This window comes from Gallus gallus, chromosome 3, assembly GCF_016699485.2.
Source record: "Gallus gallus isolate bGalGal1 chromosome 3, bGalGal1.mat.broiler.GRCg7b, whole genome shotgun sequence".
In the NCBI taxonomy this organism is placed as follows: Eukaryota; Metazoa; Chordata; class Aves; order Galliformes; family Phasianidae; genus Gallus; species Gallus gallus.
The window spans coordinates 38,878,661-38,903,351 of record NC_052534.1 but is presented as its reverse complement, the minus strand read 5'-3'; the positions used below and the strand labels follow the sequence as shown (position 1 = coordinate 38,903,351).

The window sequence follows — 24,691 nt, the reverse complement described above, 5'->3', positions numbered from 1 at the left end:
ACAGTCTTTTCCTGAAAGTGTGTGATCAGTTCTTTCATACTTCAGTAGGTTTTTTTTTTTTCAAATTGCTTTTAGAGGTGATTTCACTGGTGTAAAGCAACATTTAATAAGAATAAGTTAGATTCCTGTGGAAAATGAGGAGGACTCTAAGAGCTGGTACTGTTTACATCCAGAATCCACTATTTCTCTACTTTTGCTAAAATTTCAATGCAAGAAAATAATAACAATCCTTTTCCATAGTCAGGAGTCAGAGAAACTTGGAAGAAACAAAAGCTACAGTTGTCAGAGGATTCCATGTTTCAAAAATGAGTACTGAAATATAAAATTAGCCTGTGGAAGGGAAGAAGTCACACAAGCTTTCATAACAGCTCAATCATTACACAATAAAGTTTACTTCTTGCTCTTTCAAGCCACATAAGTGTAAAATTCCCTCTAAACTTCTTACAAGATCTCACTTTATCATCTGTTCCAAACCAGTAAGTGTTCTGGGGAAAAGGCTGCTTTAGGAGTCTCAATAGTATTATCATTAAACATCAATATCTATTTCCAAAGGAACTGTGTAAGCAGTGTGAGAGGAAAAACAAAACAGATCCAAATATCACATTGAGGACTGTTGTTTCTTACCTTCTAGGAGCTCCATCCTCATGTGGCTGAATAATCACCACTTTTACAGTTACTGATGTCCGTAAAAGGTCAATCATTTGTTCATGAGTCAAAGTTGCCACAGCCACTTTACAGATTTCAACCAGGCGGCTCCCCTGCCTCAGGCCTGCTTTCCATGCAAAACCAAAGGGCTCCACATCAGCCACTATTCCTTCAAAGTTCACGTGGAATCCAAGCTGGCCCAACCCATTCCTCCGAAGGGTCATTTCCGTGGTTTCACATCCTCTGGTCACTATCTAAAAAGGTACAAAATTGTCAGGACACTCATTTCTTTGAACACACAGACAAATCACTTTTGAAGCAGTATAAAGCTATGTATTGTTCACAGAATCATTTTGGTTGGTGAAGACCTCTAAGATCATCAAGTTCAACTGTTAACTTAGCAGTGCCATGTATACCATGTCCCTAAGCACAAGATCTACACATCTTTTAAATACCTCCAGGGATGGTGACTCAACTACTTCCTGAGCAGCCTGTTCCAATGCTTCACAACCCTTTCAATGAAGAAGTATCTTTTAATATCCAACCTAAACCTCCCTTGTCACTTGTTGCTTGGGAGAATAAACAGACCCCCATCTTGCTTACAACCTCATTTCACATAGTTGTAGAGAGCAATAACATCTCCTCTGAGCCTTCTTTCCTCTAAGCTAAACCATCTCAGTTCACTCAGCTGCTCCTTGTAAGACTTATTCCCTATGCCCAATTGACATTAAAGATCATAAATATGTACGTCACTCCAAAAGTAATGCCTCCTATTTTCATGGAAACTACAACAGATACAAAGAGCACAGTAACTTAATTTGATAGACTAAATTCTCAGCTACAAAACACTATTTTTTAACATAGTCACCACCATTAGCTGTACATTTATACATGTGATAAACAAGAGACTGCATGCTGTGCTCTTAACAAATTTGTACCAGTGGAGGTGACCCACCGTCGCTGTCACCACTGCTGAAATGCACCACCCACCACCACACTGTGCTCACATCTGCTGTTTGTTCTCCATAAATGAATGTCAATGGGTGCAATTTTTTCCACACGGAGAAATTCAGTGACATGCCTTTGCTTCATACACACTTCTGTGACAAACATCATTTTGTCACACTGCCCCTCTGCTGCCATCTGTCACACAGAAACAAAATTTAACAGAACACTGGTGGGAAGATTCAACCTCCACTGCCATACCACCAACATACATCTCTGAGATTCTGGGCCAACATAGTAAAACAGGAGGCATTACTTTTAGAGCAACCCTCATTTTTAATTGACATTAAATACGTTCAATATACTAATACTAATCATAATTTTGACATCTGTGGTTGTAGGTTTCTTCATAAAATAAAATGAACAGAACACTTCACAATATTAAAATCCTACATGCCCAAAGGAAGCAGCTGCCCTGTGTCAAATTGTTTTCCTTTCCTCACCCCAGCCCAACATTAACTGAACACCATTTATATCTTATTGAAAACATAACAACTGCTTCAGCTTCAAAATTCAAAACAAGCAAAAAAGCAAAGTGCTATCCTGTCAATTGCTTCATGCTTGTAGGCTGACTGACTGCAGGTGTGTAGGCATTCTTTCTTCAGTATTAAACAGTATTAACCTTGAGATATAACATGAGCCAAATTAAGTGAAACATTTCAGTTCTAGCAGCAGCTCTTCCTGAAGACTTTAGCAACGTAGATCATTTTAATTTACTTTTACTTGTAGTCAGGTTCCTAACTACCGTCACCCTCCAGATGCAGACCTCTAAGATGGGATAAGATCTGCACGTCACGGGGAAAGTTAGAAACTGATAACGTTACTTCATATTTATTTAAAATTATTTCTGTCACTATATAGAATAGTAAAAAACTTTTAAATTCAGACTTTGCTATGAAGGCTCATTTTTATATAGAACATAATTAATCTTTGATGGTTTTGCTCAGTAAACCATAATCTTACAACAGTCTGTATGCTGTGATACTTTGCCACGTGCAAGAGACCAAATCCTAGTTCATCTTCCAAGCTAAATTCATGAGTTTCTCTAACATTCCTCTCTGTCACAAAATCAGTATGCATGTTAGCTCTATTAGTTCAATTACAGCAAAAACTAAACCACTGTCAAAGCATAAAATCATAGAATCACCAAGGTTGGAAAAGACCTCCAAGATCTTCCAGTCCAACTGTCTGCATATCACCAATATATCCCACTAAACCATATCCTTCAGTACATTATCAAAATGTTTCTTGAACACCTTCAGGAATGGTAACTCCACCACCTTCCTGGGCAGCCCATTCCAGCGCCTGATCACTCTGACGTTATCAAACCACATTATCAAAAAATAATGTTCATAATGTATATCATTCTTTCTCCTGCAAGGCAAATATTTTCCTTTTACAGATGTGTATGCTAACAGCATAGATCAAGGGATCTTCCCAAGGTCATACTACGTGAAGAGCATGCCTTGTTCCACTGAGGTATACTGTTTACACTTTACTTTAGTATGCATTACAAAGGTATACGCATTATCCAAGTTTTGACATCTAACTTAACTACCTTAAGATAGGAGGCTGGTGTCTGTATATCAATTACATAGGGTAGGTCTTTTAAAAAGTTTTTTAGATCTTGAGTTTAGTTCAACGGGATATTTTGGAACAATCTTTCTCCCTCTCCATTTTCCACTTGAGCCAGAATGTGGGGAGTGTAGCTCAGTAGATTATTGTGTGCATCCTACAGAAGCGTGCTCCAACCTAATTCAGGGCTTTGCAGGGAAGGAATGAGAACACACAGCTATGGACAGTGAGATGTCACTGTAACTGGCTAAAGCTGTCAAAGAACCCTTCCTTCCACTACCTGAGCCAGATGATTTGACTAGGTGCAATTTCATGGGAAGTTTAAATAGATCTAATGCCTAGCTACCTTTCCCTTGCATTACATTAGTTCTTGTGCAGCCACGCAGACAGAGATATGATTCATCTAAAAACCAGAGGCTTTTATTGTTTTTATGTTTTTGTTGGTTTTTTTTTTCATATAATATTTCAAAGGAGTGGCAGGGAATGAATAGACTGTCCTTTTCAATTACAACTACGATCAAAGCACATTAACATCAACAAATGAACTTAAAGCAAACATTAAGCTGCAGGTTACCTTCACAGCTTCCTTTTTACACTTCCTGTTTACACAAAACTTTGTCCAAGTTTGTTTTAGAGCCAGGCATGATGGGAGGTCTAACTTTATTCCTTTCTCAATCCAATGTTTGTCGGGAAAAACTCTGGTGCATTTGTATAACTTATGAGTGCAAACTGGCCAGCTGAAAGTCACCATTTTCAGTACCTCGGTAAGTTTCAAAGCACTAGCACTATCACCTTTACAGATTATTTTCTATTCAGATATCTACTATTAGGAAAATTTAGAACTTACACAAGATAAGCTACTGTAAGGTTGCTGATCTGAGGGAGCTGATCAACCTAAGAGAAAATCAAGGTAATAATCCCCTCATTCATTAAGGTCTAATCTTCACTGATCTGTGAAGCATTGGAGAGACCTTGCGAGGATCGGATATTTCAAGAATCATTGTCTGACAAATTTAGGCTACGTAAGCTGTAGCATACTGACTTCTCAGACCTTCTGAGGGTGTCAGCTTCAAAGTTAAAATGTGAAAGTTATATTCAAGTGCCCAATCCATATTTGTAGGGTTTTCTTTACCAAACCATGTTCTGGATCTTGTCATTGAAAACATAGTTATTTCCTTTGTCATTACTCAGAAATAAGTTATTTGTATGTCTTAGAAGCGTTCTGTCATAAACATAGCTTTCTGTTGTGTTTATAACTGCGCACATAGCAGTAGAGTTATTCAGTAGGTGGAAAACACTAAGCTGTAGCTCTTTTTTTCCAGCTCTCAGCTTCATCTTCAGTCCTGGCTAATTTTCAACAGCACTTCATAACTTATAGCCTAGATAAGTGAAAATTAAAATTTTCAACTCCTTGTTAATATCTTTACATTTCTGTCACAAACTTCTGAAATCTATGCAATATTTAGTCATGCCGTGAAAAGAAGAACATGCTATTACAATCAGGAGCTGATAATGGATCAAGTTTTATTCTCTCAAAAGCACACACTATAAAGCTGGGGGGAGCAGATACCTCTTTGTTGCTATGTCCTATTTATAAAATATTGCATAACAAAGCACCAAAGCATATGGACTTCCTCAACTCAGACCAGTCAGAATCTTCTTCAAATTGGTTAAATATTTGGAAGGTTAAGAGAGATGAAAAGTCATAATTTCTACTTTAGATTCAACAAGTCCTCTACAAGGTTAAAAGATTTCCAGGAGATCAAGTCCCCCACAAGCATATCGCCTAAAACGTGGCATGGCATTATATACACTAATGTCACATAAAACACTGTTCCACTTAAAAGTACTGTTCCACTTAAAAGCAGGTGTTTCTGTTTACTTGACTGCTGTTTCTGTAAACATGTGGCTGTGCCTGTAGGAAGAGATGGCTTCAATTCTCTGAATACATTTAATATAGATGAAATTAAAAGACAAGGATCTTCTAAATCCCGTGAAGAAAGAAAGAAGCATACAGGCTTCTAATGAATCCACGTCTACTCAAATTGGTGTCCAAAGATCCATTCAGGGTTCTCATTTAATCCCTCTCTCTGCTTTGCTCTATTATCCTAACGTTCAGACCCACTGCTTTTCTGCCTTAAAAGACAAGTCTGTCAAGCTCATCTATTGAATTTTTGCTTTTCCTCCTCTGCAGTGTATCACTTAATATTCCTCCTCCAATACAGAGCTGACTGTAGATTGAACAATCCCAGCTCCTTCTTTTAGTCCAGAACTCATTCTTTTGCTTTAAACTGAAATCACAGTCCACAGCTTTTCACTTCATTGCGTAATATAGGTATTCAGAGAGACATTCATTTTGATAATTTAAAGTCAGACAATAAAGTTAATTCTTTGACAATCTCAGCTTTTAAAATCACTGAATGAAACACACGACATGTAAGAAATGTTTTTACTGGGGCCTGGAAAGATTTAATCATCCGGTCAGTGAAGCTTGCTATTTTGACACAGTTAGAGCTTTCAAGTTTAGCACGTGTGGTTGTCAGCCTCAGATGCGTTCTGAGTCAATTAGAAGGGTTTTAAAGTATATATACATGAAATGTTGAATCAGTTTTAAATGCTTTTTTAGTGGTTTTAAGTGCCATCTCTGAGCTTTTGTACAAAAATACAGATAAGGAACATTTAACTTCATAAAATGACTAATTACAACATCTAGCCTTCAAAATAGGGGAAGAAGCAGAGGAAAAGAAGAAAACGTGATATAAGAAAAGAGAAGATGAAAAAGCATTTTTTAAAGAGACAGCTATCTTTTTAAGCAAGTGAGAGTTGGAAAGGTGGTAGTGAAAAGAGGAGGAGGCCAGGGTTCATTAGAATAGCTATCTGAAAGTAATATTCAGGTTATTTGGCAATAACTGATGCAAAATTTTGAGGCTTAATGGGTATATGGCAATATTTTTTCTAACCCAAAATCTTGTCATAAAGAGGAAGCATTCAAGTAAATTAAGCAATATTACTGTGACAGATGCTTACTTCTTAATAAAACAGAACATCATTCAAATTAAAAGCTGAAGCTGTGGCAACAATCATCTCTGTGTTATCATAGCATATAGATTATCATTTTGCATTCAACTAGTTCATTATAAAGATCTATCCTCAGGAGCTGGCATGTTTGCATATTTTGCAAAACCAAAGAAATGAAGAACAGCAAAGAAAATTGTCCCAACTGCTGACAGTGGAAGCTTTCACTAGAAATCTGAACCATTTTTCCAGCCATGTTAAGTAGGTGGAAAGGTATATTGTCCATTTAGGAATATATAATAGAAGGGGACTAAGAATATGCTGGTTTTCAGAAGGAGAATATCTGTGCTAGGAAAGTGAAGTTGTATGCCCCAATGAAAAAGATAATAGTGAGAAAAGGAGTCTAAAGACCTTCACCCACTGAAAGAAAAAGAAGACTTTTTAGAGTAGAATATCATGCAATGCTACAAGTGAATGTAGAACTAGAGAAGCCCTGCAACATCAGCTGAAATCCAGCATGAAAATGGAAAACATAACAATTTCTGTTCAGTACAAGGCTTTTTAATATAAACAAAGCTGACACCATCTATGGCACTTAAAAGATCAAAGGGGCAAAGTGTAACCACATGGAGGAGATGCATCAGCGGTTTTACTTTGGAGCTCCTGTCAGTCCTTTCACACTGACTGGAATAGTTACAGGACAGTTAGCTAACAGGGTCACAAGTACCTGAAAATCTTTATCCAGTCAGCTTTAAAAACTGGCATTATTAGGTCTAGTTTTCTTCACTCCCTGCCACTGCTCGGTATAGAAAAAGCAAATCTGCAGATCTTACACAATTTTTTCTGCTAAGATTCACACTGTTGTTGAATTTTTTATTTAAAAAAAGAAAAGACAAGTAAGCATATTTTATAAACTTAAGATTTTGTGTATTTTTAATTTAAGGCATATTTCTACCTAAAAAGGTGTGAGATAAGAATAGGCTACAGCAAGGGAAGGCAAAAAGTTAGCCTTTCAGTACTGGTTTCAATATTGAAATCATCCATAGCATCAAGAAGTCTTTCAAATTATTGGTATTTGCTTTCTCATCACTGAAAATGTTTTCATAACTTATCTCATATGCTGTGTGAGGATTACTTTTTGTAATGCTCTCTGAAGACTGAAAACAGTTCTGAAGTACAAACGGAGGACGTTTTTAATTATATCTCAAAGGAGTTGTAGACAAGCAACTCTTTATAAAAATTTCGGGATTCCAGTTTAGTAATTGTACTTACTTCAAGTCTTTGAACAATTTCTCTGATGTCTTCAGCACAATTATCCGCAGCAGACAGAAGAATACATTCTCCTCTTTCATAAAATATTTTGATGCTCATTAATCCAGATGTCCATCCAATAACATCCCTGCAGGAGCAGTTAAACACAACGTTTTTTGATTCCTTTTCAATCAGCATGATAAACTCATTGGAGATTCCAAGGAGACATTCAATGTCAGCAGACTGGCCAAAATCTCGTGCAATCACATTCCACATAATTGCTCCAACACTGAATAAATGGGCATCTTTTCTTGGTTTCACTTTCTCCTTTTTTTTTGCCCCTAAAGTAATAAAGCTAAACTTTGCTGAAGTATCCACTGTAGCTGTGGTAACAAAGTTTTCTGCCAGATCTTTCAAGTATTCTTGACGCGTCCTTGTGGCCATGGCTCGAAATTTTTCTGACTTATGTGCTGCATTTTCAGCATTAATAACTTTGGCTAAAAGAAAGTCCCTAAAGACTGCTGATTTGGGAAAAGTTACTCCTTTGGGAATGGGCGGACCGAATGGAGGTACATCTTTTGATCTTGAAACTCCAACACTAGAAATAGAAAGAAAAAATGCAATGGTCAATTCCTTACCAAAAAAAAAAAAAAACAACAACACCAAAACATCAGAAAACAAGCAAAACAAGCAGTGATCTGTGCAGACCAGTTACAAAGATAAGTTTTAAAATGTAATTTTTCAGATATTTTAGACAAAAAGAAAATTTATTTAGATATTTGTTTTAAAAATGTCTTTTCTTTCTAAATATGTGGCATTGTAAATGTATCTTACTAACACAAAGATTATCAAGGATGAATTCTTAGGGTGTCAGTGACTCCTTTCTTTAATGGAATAAGTTTATAAATTCTTTGCAAGGTATAAGTGAGATAAACATTTTTTAAAATGATTTTTTATTTAAATCTATCACTTTCAGTTTTCATGTCATTTCATTAGAACTAAGAAAGATATAAATATAAATAGAGGTGATTTCAATCCTCAAACATCTTGCAATGCTAAGATGTGAAGACAGAAAAGGTATGAGTGCCAAACTGTCTATAATGGAAGCACTGCCAATACTAAATTCATAAAATTTCTTAATATCTGCATTTTTTTTTTATAGGGAAAGTTTGCAACAAAATGTAAAGGAAACAAAAAACATTTTTCTCGTTGATACTCAGTTATAACTACAGTTGGTAGCTATGGAACGTATTTAATCCATAAAAGGATTTCAAAGTAGCACGCAAACAACATATAACTACTATTAGATTGACTGAAATGCAGTCATGTTTGCCATCATTTAGTAATAATACAAATGAACTTATGAAATATACCATGTACACACAAAAGAGCTACTAAAACAAAATCAAGTTCTATAAGACATCTCCAGTAATGTGATCCAAGCTCATGATGCATTCTGAATTTCATACTAAACCAAAACATAAGATTCACAGGTGTTAAATCTGTGCCACTGTCCTTGAAGTCCTTCTCATTCTTTGCACACTTCCCAATCAGTTCAGAATTATGCTTCTCCTTTGGTAAACTTGTTAGAATTCATGATACTGTAATTTAACAGTGACAGTTAAGATGAACTGAAATTTGAAATGCTATGTTCCCCAGAAGTCCTAATTCAAGTGCTTAACAGCCACGCCTCACACTGGTGTCATATAGTGAAACTCAGGGACTCATATACATTAACAGCATTCTAAAATACTTTATTTTAAATCATTTTCCTACTTTGAAAAAGGAAACATGCAATACAAATTCTGAACTAATTTCTATTGCTATAATTGCAAATCTTACATTCAGCAACCCATCATAGCCCCTTTTTGTACTCATAAATCAAAACGCAGAGCTCTGCACAAAATCATTTAAGTCTTACAGATTGTGCACAGTGATTCTAGATATGTGCAAGGAAGACAGTTGGGTTTCAAACTCATGCAAAATTAAGTATAAATCTTAACACTGTACACATAATACCTCTAGGAAGCATAAAAAGGTTAGAAAGGGCATTTCAATTGCATTCTTAGAAGCAAACTTAAATAGTTATAAAGCTCTACTCACCTATAGCACACATTTTCAGTGCAAGGATTATGCACTTTGACTATGACAAATACATGTTGAAAGTGGGAACGAATATTTTTTGGAGTAAAAGGAAGTGCTCCTGGCTCTTGGAAGACAATGGTAACTATATCATTTCCTATATGCCTTTTCCTTAGCAGCTAGACAAGAAACATGCATTGAAAAATTAGTTATAATAAATTAAATCACAATTTCTTCATTTTAGCAAACAAAATACAAGAAAATGAATGATGCCTTTTTCTTTTCCCAGAAAAAAAAACTTTCAATTAATCATATTTTGGATAGCTGGAAATAAAGGATATCGAACTGAACTGTAAAAAGACAGGAAAAACACCACAACCGGACTAAGTTCACAAAAATACTGAGTTTTTCCACATCCCTATACTAGTTCTGCATAGTTTCAGCTCACTTCTCTCTTATTCTACAAGAAAAAAAAAATCTTACTTTACTGCATCAGAATCTTAATTAAAATCAGTTCCCCTTTTATAACACAATATCTGCCTTTATACAAAAAGCATCACATTTGATTGTATTTCTCAATACAATTCCTCTTCCATATTGCATTTTTATTTACTATCACCCTTAACATGATGTTCTTGACTTTTATTTTAATAGATTATCATGAGTTTCATCACAAACTATATAGAGCTGCTTACTTTAAGAGAGCCAAGACAGAATACTCATGGAGAAACAATAGCTATTAGAAACTGTATTATTTTAAGTAAGACTTCTGATGAAACTTTAAGACAAATATTATTACAGAAAATAACATTTGGTTAAATCATGTAATTTGATCATATTTTCAGATTTAAGATCAAAGTGAATGTAACTGCCTATTTGAACAAGTTACAATGTGCATCCTTTTGCACACAAACTATGCTATAAACTCACTATGTGGAACTTATCACAGAAATAAGTGCATCAGGAAAATCTTAATTCGTTGAGCTAGTGAACCATACATTTAGATCACAGTAGTGAAACAGAAGTTCATGTTAAAGAGGACATTGTTATCTCACAGGTTGGAATTCACACTGCAGTAAAATTTCTAAGACACTTTCCAATTACAGTGTACAAAGCAATTCATTAATGTTTTGGTTATGTAACTATATCTGACCATTTACTCTTTCTTGTCATAGAAAATGCCTCATGCTTCTGCCTATACTTTTCCACAGAGCAAAAAATAGAAAAGCATATCCTGTTTAAAATTAGATTTATTTCTCAAGACAATCACTGCTTTCAAGAATATTTCCTGCTTTTGTAGAACTCTAAGAGATTCTACTTGCTGCCACAGGTTGCTTAAGCAAGTTCCTTACTAAGAGGTACGTTTTAGAAATGTTTGAAATTGTACTATAAAAAAATGTCCTTTACACAACAACGGTAGTTCACATATCCTATGCCTAGACTACTATTTCAAGAGCTTAAAACATTAAGATGCACAAAACCTGTAAACATGAAGTCATCATTTTTAAGAACCTTACCAAGCTTGCTGAGATCTTAGTGACTTCTTCAACATTTTTAAATAAAATCAGCATATCACTATTATATATAACTGTCATGCATAAGTGGTCAGTGAACGTTAACACAATGCAAAGCGGTCATATGTCTGTTCACAGACAGTCAAAATGCAAGGAAGTAGAAAGGGAAGAGAAAAACTGGGGTGATCTGGAAGATGGAAAGAAGTGCTCTGGATAGGATAAAGGAACAGGAAAATAAAGTATTGAATGGAGAAGAAGGAAGGAACACATACTTCCCCGAAAAACGTGAATTGAAGAAAGCATACTGAAAATGAAAGAGGAATTGAAAGAAACTGGAACTAAGCAAGAAGAATTGTAAGAAACTCTCTAGTTTCTATTCGTAACTTATATATCCCTCCCAACTTTCACATCCTTCCCCAAACCCCTGGTTCTCAGTTTCCACTTCCTCTCCCATTTTGAGGTCTGCTCACGTGTTGTTTCCTTTCCTTTTCCTCACCCCCTCACCCTTCTGCCTTTCTAACATACTCTAAAGATTCTCATGCCAATGCAGAGCACAATGGGAACTCTCAACAGGGTGCACAGATCACAGAGAATTACTTACAGTAAGGAGATACCAAACACTCTGACATCATTCCAGTATCAATATAAACTGGCATGGTAGAATTTAAAAATGAACCCAGTCAAGTACGATAGGCAGCCAACAGGAAACCAGCGAAATTTTATTTGGGAATACAAGACACACAAAGGGGAGTCCAGTAAGGAAAATATGTTAGAAAAGCAGAATCCATTTGATTAAATGTATTTATACTAAATAATTATTATATTAACTTTGAGTTTTTTACTAGAATACACAATTCTTAATTTTCAGATATGCATCTCTGAAGCAAAGTATTAACTGTCATCAAACTTAGGACGCTTACAGGCTATTACAGCCATAAATATCTACCCATGCGTGCAGAATTTTATTTACCTCGTCAAACTGAGAAACAACAAGGTATTCTTGTTGTAGTTGCAGTGAAAAAAATACTCTTCATTAAATTAAATTCCAAGAGTAAAAAAAAAAAAATTCAAGCTTCTTTTAGCACATTTCCAAAATAAATGGCTTTAAAAAGATACTCAGTTCAATCTGTCATTAATCTGCACTAAAACCAGAAAAAAAATCAAAAGATATTTCATCAGATCTGGTAAAAATGCATTTGACATAAGCATATGTGTGGTTATCTCAAACATTTCAACAGTAGGTTGAATTCAAAAAGTTCATTTCACTCTTGCATATCTGTTTCAAGTTTTCATTAAACCTGGTGAAAACTGACTGTTTGAAGTGATTTGGATTGTTCAGCTCTCACTACGTGTACACAGGCAGACTGCAAATGTGTGAATGGGAAAAGTGCAAAGGAATGATTTGGAAAGGGACCTTGCAAAGGTAAAGTTTAAAGGAGAAGGCCTTAAACCATGACTTGAAGAAAAGGCCGCTAAAGGGAAAGGAACTGGCCACACCAGGGCTGGCAGTCTTTTCTGTCCTAGGGAAGGAGCAGCTGACCTGGAAGCTCTCAGCCTATGTTGCAGCCAAAGTGAATATTACCTTGGTTTTTGGTTCTCCTGCTGGCTCTAAAACTAGAGGGATGTCGTGACCAGTGACCAAGCAGGGCGTAGTTATGTCCTGGAAGAAGCAACAAATAGTTCTGGTGTGGCCTGGTTTTGGCTCACGAGTACTTGGAATCTAAGAAAAGCTCAGTGCTTGCTCATCGAAGGTCTTATTCCTAGATGATGAGGAGTGATCCAGTATTTTGTTTAGTCGTTTTCAAACAAAGGATATAGGGAGAGGGTGTGATCACCTCATTGCCAGAAAATAGACAACATGCTAATAAAAAGTAACTATTGAATGGAGGACTTCATTACTAATAGAATCCAAAAGGAAAACAACCATAATCCCTAAAAAATTCCCCTTCTTTGGCTATGTAGAATTAGTGTGACGACTCCTGAAGAGAGGAATAACATTTGCATCCCACAGCACCTGTAAGTGTTTCTCTGCTTTGAGCAGAACTGATGTAACTGCATTTGTGGTCTTCAGCATCTAAAATGTCTCAATGAAAAAGACCTAATCCAATTTTAACCTTGTTTGTGAAAGCTAGGTTAAAATCGTTGATAATTTTTTCACAGTGTTCATTTTGGTGATAGAATAAAATTTAATAACAATCATAGATACTTTTTGAACATTAAGGCTGGCTAAATTCTGGTCATTTGGGTGAACTTGTCACACTTCATTAAGACAGTGTCCATGCTGTACAAATAGCACTAGATCCCATCACCTAAAAATAGTGTGGGGGTGAAGTGTCTTCAGATAGGCATAGTACTAAACTTGGAAAACTGCCACATTATTTTGATCCCAAGAAAGCCATGAATAACAACATGATGTTTCTACTAAATATTAAACCAGTTAAAGTGACGAAGAGTGCTTACTAAAACACTGTGGGAAAGGAGTGCTTGTTGCTGGGGAAAACCATGGAGTTAAAAGGCTGTTATTTACAACAATTGGCACCTGTCTATAAAGAAAGACACATAAGGAAACGACAAGAATGTAAGGAAAGTAAAAGAAGTAGTGAAAGGACAGGAATAGGGAGTGTCTGAGCAGCACAGCAGTACAGCTGACAAACTGGAAACAATTGAGAAAATGAGCAGATCAAGTCAAAAGGATATCCTTTCCTCACCAACAAGGGAAAGTCATGAAAGATGATGAAAGTAGTAAACTCCAAATAAGGTCGTATTTACTGTCAGTGCCTGTGATTAACTATAAAAATATTTATTTTTTCCTTTAAGGCAAGCTCATTCAGTGCATTATATCATAATGAAGTGTATAGTTTTTCCAATTTACATGTACTTTTTCCAGGTCAATTTATTCAGAAATTTTCTACTATCGTTTCTTCATCTGTGCCTTGCTAACTTGTACAGTTCTTGCAAATAAATTATACATACATTAATAAATTGAAATATAACAATGTTTTTGGAGTGTTTCACAGGATTTCAGAACCTCAGCATTCAAGTTATTACTGAAAATGTACAGTACCTTAGGAAAACTTGAGCTATTTTACAAAAACATAAAAGCCATGTGTTCTTGTGTGCAAACCAAAGCAAACACTTTAAATGAGAGTTAAACCATTATGACAGATTACAGAAAAAAACAACTCCTAGTGTGCTTACTAAATTAATCCTGTATAGTAATTAAATTTCAGAGAAGTGAAGATACTGGTGGTAACAATTTGCTACCTTGATTGCTAACTGCTGTCATAGCTGAGTGTGTGAAGCAGCTGAACATTCCACCCTCTGAAAGGAATGCACTTTCAGACAAGATTTGTCTAAACATTCATATTATTGACATGATAAGGAATTCTTAAATTTTGGGCCTAATTTAGTTTCTTTAAACCACATCTAAATCCTGAGTGTCAGAGTAAAATTCACAGTTGTCTTAACTGTTTTGATGAAACTGTTCTTTAAAGAGAGTTTAGGACTACTTGAACCATGTTACATACTTCCATTTCAAATTTCATTTACTCTATATTAAGAATTCTAATTTTTTTTCTTATATCTTTCTGTTGCTGCCTTGATATATCTCTTTCCTTCCACAAGTCCTATTGACAAGGCACTAAAGGTGCAAATCATATGGTTTAACTAATAAATAACTAATAACTAATTACAACTTCTGCACAGTGTTCACAAACAAAAATGAGATAGCGTCTTCATTTCATGACAACACAACAAAATGACTAAAGTCTTTATATCTCACACCACAAGGATATAATATTCTATAAATAAATCCAGTATTTATTTCTGCAGTTAGAGAAATGCAGACTAGTAGTGTAGGAAGTTAGAAACTATCAGTAGTCTGAACAGTAATTCTGTTCTTAGGTTATAATGTTGATATATTATACCAAATGTGCTTGTAGTTTTTCATTTGCTCACAAGAAATATCTGAGACAGGCAAGACAGAATAACCTTATTGGTGCACACTTTGGTTGCTGTGCTATTGTTTAGCCATCCTTAATGCTTTAAAGATATTTTGAATATCAAGCAAGCAAAGAGAACTACCCAGAAATAACTACATGGCAGTTTTCTGTCTTCACAAGCAGACCCATTGAAGGGTCCAATTAGGCACTGAATATTAAGCTGATGCATCAATAAACATTTTAAGATCTGTAGCATGAAGTAGTCATTTAGAAGTCTTATCACATGCATGTTTTTTACCATAAGACTATTTTCAAGCTTTATTCCATGCAACATTTAAAACATATGTAAGATATAAACCAATTCCAAATTGAAAATAATTGATTGACCATGGGCAGCTACACTGTGTAATAGCACTGTGAAAAGTAGGTATAGAATGAGTTAATAAAGTATAGAGATATTACAAAAATAATTTGATTAAAAAAATAAAAATAAAGAACCATAATTATGAGACATACTTTCTATAAAAATTCAGCTCAATTAAAATCAGTATTAAAATTAGTAAAAAAAAAAAACAAAACAGTAACTGTGTTAATATATATAAAATAAAATGATATAAAAATGGTAAATAACATACCTGCTGCCTGTTACTGGGCATGTATGGAAGCATTGTTGATACATGAAACATTAACTCATAATCTTTGTAAGTAGTATAGAGGGAATGAGTTCCTGTTGAATCAGCTGAAAACGAATTTAATCATAAGAAGGTCAGTAAAATAGAACATTCATATGACTTTCTAGGATGCCACTCTTTACATGCTCTGATTTAAATCTATTAATGCAATTTAAATTTTTTTTCAGTAGAATAATAACAATTTGTATCAGCTAAAAATCTATTCTGTAACTTCATATTATGACAGACAGATTCTGCAAGAAGTTGCTTTCTGAGATTGCTGTCTATGAGATGAACAAATTTTGCATACATAAGCTAGTACTGTAAGATCTTAATATTTCATGGGAAAAATAAACAAATGCTTTAATTTTATATTTTATATATATTATTATTATTTAAAATCTTAATAAAGACAATCGACTAATCCCATTCTTTATCAATGACACTTCAAATCTCACAGTAAAACACCTACTGCAGATCAGACATTTTAAAATCACAGAATATGTACAAAATATGCTGTAGTATGATGTAAAGATAACTTTGTTGGGAATTTTCAGAGTTTTAAAAATTACTGAAATACACTTCATATCAGATATGAATTTTTATTTAGGCGGTTTTGAAATACAGCTCACATTTCAGAATGTTTACAGCAAATTAGATGGGATTTACTTTGTAGTCAGAAATTAGTCCTTGTTATTCACTTTGATGTCTGGATTACTTAGGTATGACTAATTACCTTCAAAGAAAGAGCTTGGGAACTCTACTCTGTCAAGGTAGTTCTCAATTTTTCTTCCCTTTTTCAATGTTCACTTATTTCTTTTATATAATTTTACTTCTTTCATAGTAATAAGTATTCTCTAGCATTCTTTTTCATAGCGTTTATTTACTTTTTAAATAGTGACTGCGTGTTATAATTGTTTGTGAATACTTATAAACATTTAAAGGGTAGGTGGGAGGGCAGGCTCTTTCAGTGGTGCCCAGCACCAGGACAAGGAGCAGTGGGCACAAACTGGACCATAAGAAGTTCCATATGAACATGAGGAAAAACTTCTTTTCTTGGAGGGTGACAACACACTGGAACAGGTTGTCCAGGGAGGCTGTGGAGAATATCTACTTCTATGGAGATATTTATAGAATCATAGAATCACCAAGGCTGGAAAAGACCTCCAAGATTATCCAAGTCCAACTGTCTACCTACCACCAATATTTCCCCAGTAAGGCATGTCCCTTAGTACAACTTCTAAACATTCCTTGAACACCTCCAGGGATGGCAACTCAAACATCTCCCTGGGCAGTGTATTTCAGTGCCTGACCACTCAGAGAATAATCTTTTTCCTAACATCCAACCTGAATCTCCCCTGGCTCACTTTGAGGCAGTTCAAAATGCATCTGGATGCTTTCTTATGCAATCTGTTGTAGGGAACCTGCTATAACATTCAGCAGTAAGTACACTGTATATCTATAGCCCTAAATTTGAAAGTATTTAAGTGTGTTTATAGTTTTTAATACATTAATATTACAATTGGCTTACTTAATTATGTTTGCACAAATTAAAATTAAGTTCATTAACATTCATGCAGTATAAACTAGTTTCATAACAAATATGGAGCATAATTTCCACTTAAGTTTCTTATTTATATTTTATTTCACAAAGTAACCATTATTGCATTCCTCTATCTTAAAATCTTTGATGAAATTAATCTCATTCTAAACTTTGTGTCATTTTAGACAGAGCTTGGAAGGTGTAGAAGGGGGAAATCAGCTAAGTCTTGCAATGTAAATATCTGCTTAAACTACACTGAGCTTGGCAACTCTAGTCTCTGAATTCTTTTACAATTAGATACTAAAGATGGACAAAGTATCTTGAATAGATATTGCACAAAACAATCCCTTTTAAATACTAATTACAGAAAAGCAGATTGTTTACCTTGAAAAAAAAATGTTTCTCATATAACATCCTACTTAGTCAAAAGATTTAAATTTAGTACTTTGACTTTGAAAATGAGGAAGAAAGTTTTTCTTTTGAAATTCAGTCCCTTATAATAAGTAAGCCGAAATTCTCTAACTCAGCAGATGCTCCACTGAACATCTCTTAAGTACCTCTCCACCCTGTCTGAAATTACTGAATGGCTGCTAATACAAACTTTTCTCTCCTAACAATTTTAGCAAACAGCATACCTGGGCTATGCTTTTTTGCACCTTGTTTTTTTCAGAAAACTTATTTCATAAATTTTGGGAAAAAAAACTGCTAAATTTCTTTGAGTAATGAAGATTTCTGCTTTTGTACAGATAAGCATTTTTGACAAATGAAATAGCTCTACTGGTCTTAGATAGCTGCATGTAGATAAAATTGCAGCTAGATTATCGTAAGAACCAGATTAGATCAAGTACACCGTGGTAGGAAGAACAAAGAAACTTGAAACTTATCTATTCCTAGATCTCTGTCATTATCCAAAAGACAAAAGCTTCCACACAATACAAAAAGGTCTTCCCTTAGTTTCCTTTAAGAATATCTTTCTCAGTTTCCCTCTTGGCAGCTTATCTTTAACAGTTCAAGCAACTTTCCCATTTGATTTTAAGGACATGTACAATACTCAGGATAGCAGTATGTAGCTTAAAATGATGTACTTGGCTAACAATATTTCTCTTGTACTACACACACTTGCATAGCATACAAAAAATGTGTTTGTTTTTTTTCAGGATGTAGCAGACAAGCTACAGAAAAGGTTACAAAACAAAAAGTATATTACAAAAGAGTACACAAGCACCTAGATATCCTTAGATCACAGCTTATCATGACCACTTGACAAAATCCTGTTAAAATCACAATAAACTAAAAGAATGAGTTAAGCTGAAGTTAAGGGCAACGATGAGCAATGCTAATAAAGATATGTGTCACCGTATCATAAACACTCCAATTCCTATCTTGGCTATACTTCATCTTCCTTGTCTACCATATAAAATTACTAACCAAAATTCAAAGATATGACAACGAAAAGATAAAATGATATTTGCAGAAGATTAACTGCAGTTCCTACCATAGGTCAGAAACATAACTTACTTTTATTATCTAGCTGAGCCCTGTATTTACTAAACCCTTTTAGCCGTACTCTCTGGCCCAGCAGATCAAGGAACTCTTCGAAAGCTGGTCCTGCCATCTCATTGTTATACATTTCTTCTTCTGTGCTTTGGCCTGCTTTGCAGTAAAGGATACCGATCTTGTGTTGAAAACTCAGCTGAAATAAAAAAGAAAAAAAATAATTACAGAAGCAAAGGAAATCAATATTAGTTTGAAGAAAAATTATATTATTGGCACTGTTAATGTCTAGCAGAAAATATTTGAAAATGAAAAACTGTGTTCTTATTTGGGAAATGAAGTCACAATCTAAAGCAAAAAGCAAACACATCTTGAAAAAAAAAAAAACAGATTGTCACTATTCAAACAGCTAAAAACTGTGTGAGACGACTGTTGACTTACAGATCTATTGAAGCACAACCTCTACTGAATGTTATAGTATTGGAACTTTAACTGGTAAATGTTGTGTATTTGTCCAAGATGGGCTTATTTTCCCTTAGTTCTACTTTTTAAGATTCAGCCGAACCATTCGCTACATGTGAACCTCCCCCTCCATAACCTTCTAATTAGGTAACAGCAGCCATTCAGAAAATGTGCTTCTCACAAGGCAACATAAAATAGACTCTCAGAACAATAATTTCCATTTTATTGTTCAATAAATCTTTTGTCCACCCCATAAAATCATCTGTTCAAACAACAACAATATATTCCGTTTCCAAAAGTTCTAACACATAAATACAAGTTGTATAAAGAACAACATACTTCAAGCTAGAAATCAGATAGTAGTTGAAGAGTTTAATTAAACAAATGATTCTCAACACTAGGATAGTAATATAAAAGGCAGCTATTTATTGAGTGGAATATTGTCCTGTTTTCTCAACTTTTATGCATCCTTAATGACAAATCGGAAACCTCTATGTAGCAGTCCTATTATTCTTAACTGACAACTAGTAGAGCTTCACAAACTGATAGATACCATCCGCTGTCTATATACACACCACTCAACTATCCAGATGTTCAGACATCTAATCAAACTTCGGAATTAGTGTCCAAAATAGGAATTATATTTATACGGTCTTTCACATTAGATCAAAGGTGACAGGAATGGTCTGCTTCGCCTCAGTCATTTGTAAAACAGTCTGTGTTGTTAAGTATGTTATATTCACAGACATGCTACTGCACTCATGTTTTATCACAGCAGTTTCTAGGAAAAGATGTAAAATTAACACACTAAAAGACTGAATCAAGGAAACAGATATACAGAAGAAAAAGCATCAAAAATATAATTCCAAACTTCAAATATTTCTTAGCTTTCCTACTTCAATAAATGTAGCATTTCTCCATTTTACATGGAGAGTTCTATATATGGTGATTACCAAGCATCAATTAGAACAAGCAAACAAAAAAACCTCCAGCTACCCAAATCACCCCTGAAGGAACAGAAACTCTCACTATGCTTTTACTAGCTTAGTCTTTTGTGCTTCATGATTTTAAAATTGATGTCCCCTGTCTCCCAAATTCAGGGTCTAACTTGACAGCATTCTTGGTTTAATTATTTACCTTCAAGCACAACCGATACATAGAATATCCTAAAGATGTCCAAATTAATGAAGGCTACAGACAGAATTACTGACAATATGAATCTCATGCTCCAAAGCTAAATGTATTGAAATGAACTACTAGGATAACAGTAGACTATTAAAATCAATAGCAAAACACTTCAAAACATCAACTGGGCTGAAGTTCATTTCATATAATGAAACTAAGGTAATAGTGGGACAATTTATTCCCATGCAACCTTGTATACATAGGCCTAACTCTGCAATTTCAGCAGATCTATATACATGTAAAAGCACACTACAGAACTTGATCTATTGGTATGCAACAAACTGTAATAATATATAGTAGCAGCTCTTTCCCCTCTCTGGCAAGCCTCAGTCCATTCTCTCCATTTGATATCTGCTTTTTGTAGAGGTGAGTCCTAATGTCCTCACTACATATTCTGACTGAAGGTCATTAACCAGGGATCAGTTAGGAATATAGTATACATACAGGCTTAGTAAGGACAGGAACAAGGAATGACACTGCAACAACATTGCACCTAGGCCACACAGAGCATAGATTAACTGGGAACTGTACCATAGTTTGAAATGGAATGGATCATCTCATAGAATAAGACTCAGGGGTATGGATGTATACACTGCTGAAGGTGCAGTGTAGAGTTAGACCTCTAACCTCTGGGGAAAGGCAGGGTTAAGATCCCAGTCTGCTCTTGCCATTTCCTTTTGATTGCCATATATACTATTCATCCAGAATGCCCCCCGATTGATCTCCACATTGAAAGAGTGCCTGGGGAGAATTAGGTAGCTAATAAAACATTCCAGACTGCATGCCAGAAACTATTTATTCAGTGTAAAACTAGCATGAACCCTAAATGGAAGAAACTGGAAGAACTGCTCATATAAACATTAGATTATAGGAAGCAGTACCGTTACTTGACGCTTTTCAGCAGAGAACAAAGGTGCTTGTGAGTTAGAGTCACAGGAAGAGATTGGTAGACACCAATATGTTTGACCCAGTCACCACATTTGAAACTGAATTAGCATTAAAAAAAAAACTTATACCACTGTTACAACAATAGGATCCATCAGCTTCAACAGATGAATATTGACTTTTGCACAGAAAATGTAATCTTTACTTTAAATGAAAATAAAACAAGTTTTTAACACTTGAACGGAATCCTTCATAAGTCTGTCCTTCCAAATTATTCAGAAGGTATGAATTTAACTACAAGCTTCTAGTGAGGCTGATTCACTTTATTGAACACAATAAACTTCATATGCTTAAATTTTGAGGGAAAAATAGTGAATATTTCATTACTGGTGCAGTTAATTAATTACATAGTCTCAGCTATAATTTCCATTGTTTGACCCCAGGAGCATTCTATTCAACCTACTGTAAAAGTTAATCAGAAAATTAGTGTTAAAACAAATAAAAATTTAAGACTTAGAGATACGTTATATCCTTTTGCCTCCTTACCTGTAAGCTGTATTAATGAAACATATTGGAAATATTTTCATTTGCATACAGCATTTGTACATGGTATATACAGGGCAAAAATAAAAATAAAAATCATGGAAGTAACTCATAACAGACATTAGAAGTTTAGTTATAATCTTTCTCCCACTCACTGGTCTAAAAAGGATCACTATAGCCTAATCATTTTTCCCAAGCTGTAACACATTTTTAAAATAATTTGCTTAGAAAAGTTAACCTCATTTTGTCAGTGGAGATGCAGAGCTCATAAGTAAATATTGCCAAAATAAAAAATGTGACTGAACTGCATTACAGATCCAGGCTTATCAATATTATCTGCAAAATATTTTAAATCCCCATTGCCACAAATACATTCTAAATGAATGATCTTTAAATAAAAGTAATACGCTACATACCCCTTGCTCATCCAATTTAAGTAGCTGTTCAGGTACTTTAGGTGAGTTGGATGCTTGTCTCAGGCACTGAATGCTCAGCTCTGGTATTACATATTCTAGCACTTCTTTAAGAGGCAGACCTCTTGCTGTGCCGTGCCTTGCAGTAGATGGTATAGCATCTTCTAAAATTGCTCCTCTAAGCGTAGTAAGCTGCAGTAAAGATACAAAGGGTTTTTAATTATAATACTAGAAAGAATTTTAGATAACGTCTTCAGTTTTTACAAAAAGCATGGAACAAAGTATGCAGAAAAATATCACTGTATTCAATTTTTTTTAAAATGAGTGAAAAGATTGCTAAATAACTTTTAGAGAGGACACAGGCTCTTATTATCTCAGTTATGTATTTATAGTCAACAGGACAGGACAAGTGACTGCCCCTTCATATGTGGAACTGGCGATTTCACACCTCAAATACTGTGTTCAGTTTTAAGCCTTTGTAACAGGAGGGATATTGAATTGCTCCAGAATATGCAGAGAAGAGCAATGAAGCTGGTGGAGGGAATAGAAAACAAAAACTTATTTGGAGTAATGGAGGAAATTGGACTTGTTTAGAGAAGGAACCTGAAGGGAGACCTCATTGTTTCTACAACTGTGTCAAAAGAAGTTGTAGCAAGGAGAGTGACAGTCTCTTAGGTGACAAGCAACAAGACACACAGACGCGGTCTCAAGTTGCACCAGGGCAGGTTTAGATTGGACGTTAGAAAGAATTTCTTTATGGAGAGGTTGGTCAAGTGTTGAACAAGGCTGCCCAGAGCAGTGATGGAGTCCACATCTCTGGACATATTTAAGAGATACCAAAACGTGGCAATAAGGGAAACAGTTTAGAGATGAGACTCAGTAAGTCAAACTGATGGTTGGACTTGGTGATCTTGAGGGTCTTCTCCAACTGAAATGCTTCTATATTTTGTTTAAATAAATTCACTGATGACCTTATTAACTTACTAAAATTCTTAAGATTTATTTTTTCCAAAAAAGAGAAAGAATTTTAAAACACCAAGAAAGCTAAAAATCGTTAATTTTAATGTCATATTACTCTAGAAAACATGGTTCTTGAATGTAAGGTTGGACAGGCAAGATAAGCCATGGCTAATGGGACCTTCATTTATCTTATCCATCCATTTTTTAAACCATGCTACCTTGTCTTTATTGGCAAAAAGAGACATTACTTAGAAGTGAGTCATTTGAATCATTTTTGGCAAAGAAGTAAAAAACTAGCCTTAAAAAAAAATTGTTTCTACATATGTTTGTAAAAAGTATGTGAGCCCAGAGATATCAGGAATGTGATTTAATAGTAATAAAAGGCAAGCAGTCCTAAGGATAATAACGCTGTGTATTTTCATACAAATCAGACCTTGCTGCTGTCATAAAGAAATTACTTTTGCAAGAGACACTAATTCATTTGAAATAAAAATTAGGAGAAATGTCTTTCCACAATAATCATGAAAGCCATTTTTCCAGTTAAAGTAATTATCTTATTAACATATTAATAGACTAGAATAAAAAAGGTCCACTTAGAAGTAACCTACAAAGACCATTAAGTCCAACTGCCTAACCATTTCAGGGCTAACCAAAAGCTACAGCAGCTAGTTGAGGGCATTATCCTTGAACTCTTTTGAACCCAGCAGGCTTGAGGCATCAGCCACCTCACTGTGAAGGTCGCTTCAGTTCCTGACTTTTTCTTAATACCCTTGGTATGGCTTTCTGCCATTCACATGCATCCTATCACTGGTTACCCCTGACAAGGAGAAGACAGCAGCACTTCTCCATTTCTCTTCCTTAGGAAGTTGTAATGTTCCTTCCACAAATTATTTGAAGTGCATAAATCACGTCTCTCAGAAAAAAAGCTTCTAAGAAAATAGTTTGAAATAAAATACTCAAAAGTATACTTAAGTTTCAGTACTCACTTTCATATTTTTCCCCTCTTTTCCCCTGCATTTATTAATCATTATTTCCTATCATTGGAAGCATAAGATATATCAGTTTGGTCCAAATTTATCCACAGCTTTGTTCTTATTACCTGATTCCTTGCTTACCTCTTGCAGATATATTAATTTCAGCCAACTTACCTCCTTTTGAATGCCTATCCAAAAAGAAAAATTGTATGTAGCAGTGAAGAGGAGAACTTTGGTCTAGGTAGCAACTACGTTTACTAACAGTACAAGAAACATCTCTTTCCCATTAACAGATTTACTTTCCAAGTTAGCAAACAACTAGCACCCTAAGTTCTACATCAGCTCTCCTTTGCAGAATTACTGAAATAATATTTACCTCACTTGTCCTGAAAACTATACGATAGTTGAACTGAGATCCTTCTTTCTCCTTAGGGTCTTCAACCTTCTCCCTCCGGATGCTGACTGCTACAGGCCCAAGATTTTCATCTATTCCAAAGTAGTTCTGATGCTCTTTTGCACAAAATTGAATGAAG

General features: G+C 34.9%; 1 protein-coding gene across 11 annotated transcripts in view; it reads right to left on the bottom strand.

Moving 5' to 3' along the window:
* The window catches only part of SIPA1L2 (signal induced proliferation associated 1 like 2), a 264,070-nt gene that overhangs the window by 50,916 nt on the left and 188,463 nt on the right, over nt 1–24,691 (bottom strand). For all 11 annotated transcript variants that reach the window (XM_040698284.2, XM_046939496.1, XM_046939497.1 and 8 more), the window contains 7 exons: nt 24,535–24,668; nt 22,228–22,416; nt 18,761–18,935; nt 15,664–15,767; nt 9,595–9,752; nt 7,513–8,089; nt 625–899 (listed from right to left, as the gene is read on the bottom strand). In XM_040698284.2, the coding sequence (XP_040554218.1) occupies nt 625–899; nt 7,513–8,089; nt 9,595–9,752; nt 15,664–15,767; nt 18,761–18,935; nt 22,228–22,416; nt 24,535–24,668 (1,612 nt within the window). The remainder of the gene's footprint in view (nt 1–624; nt 900–7,512; nt 8,090–9,594; nt 9,753–15,663; nt 15,768–18,760; nt 18,936–22,227; nt 22,417–24,534; nt 24,669–24,691) is intronic.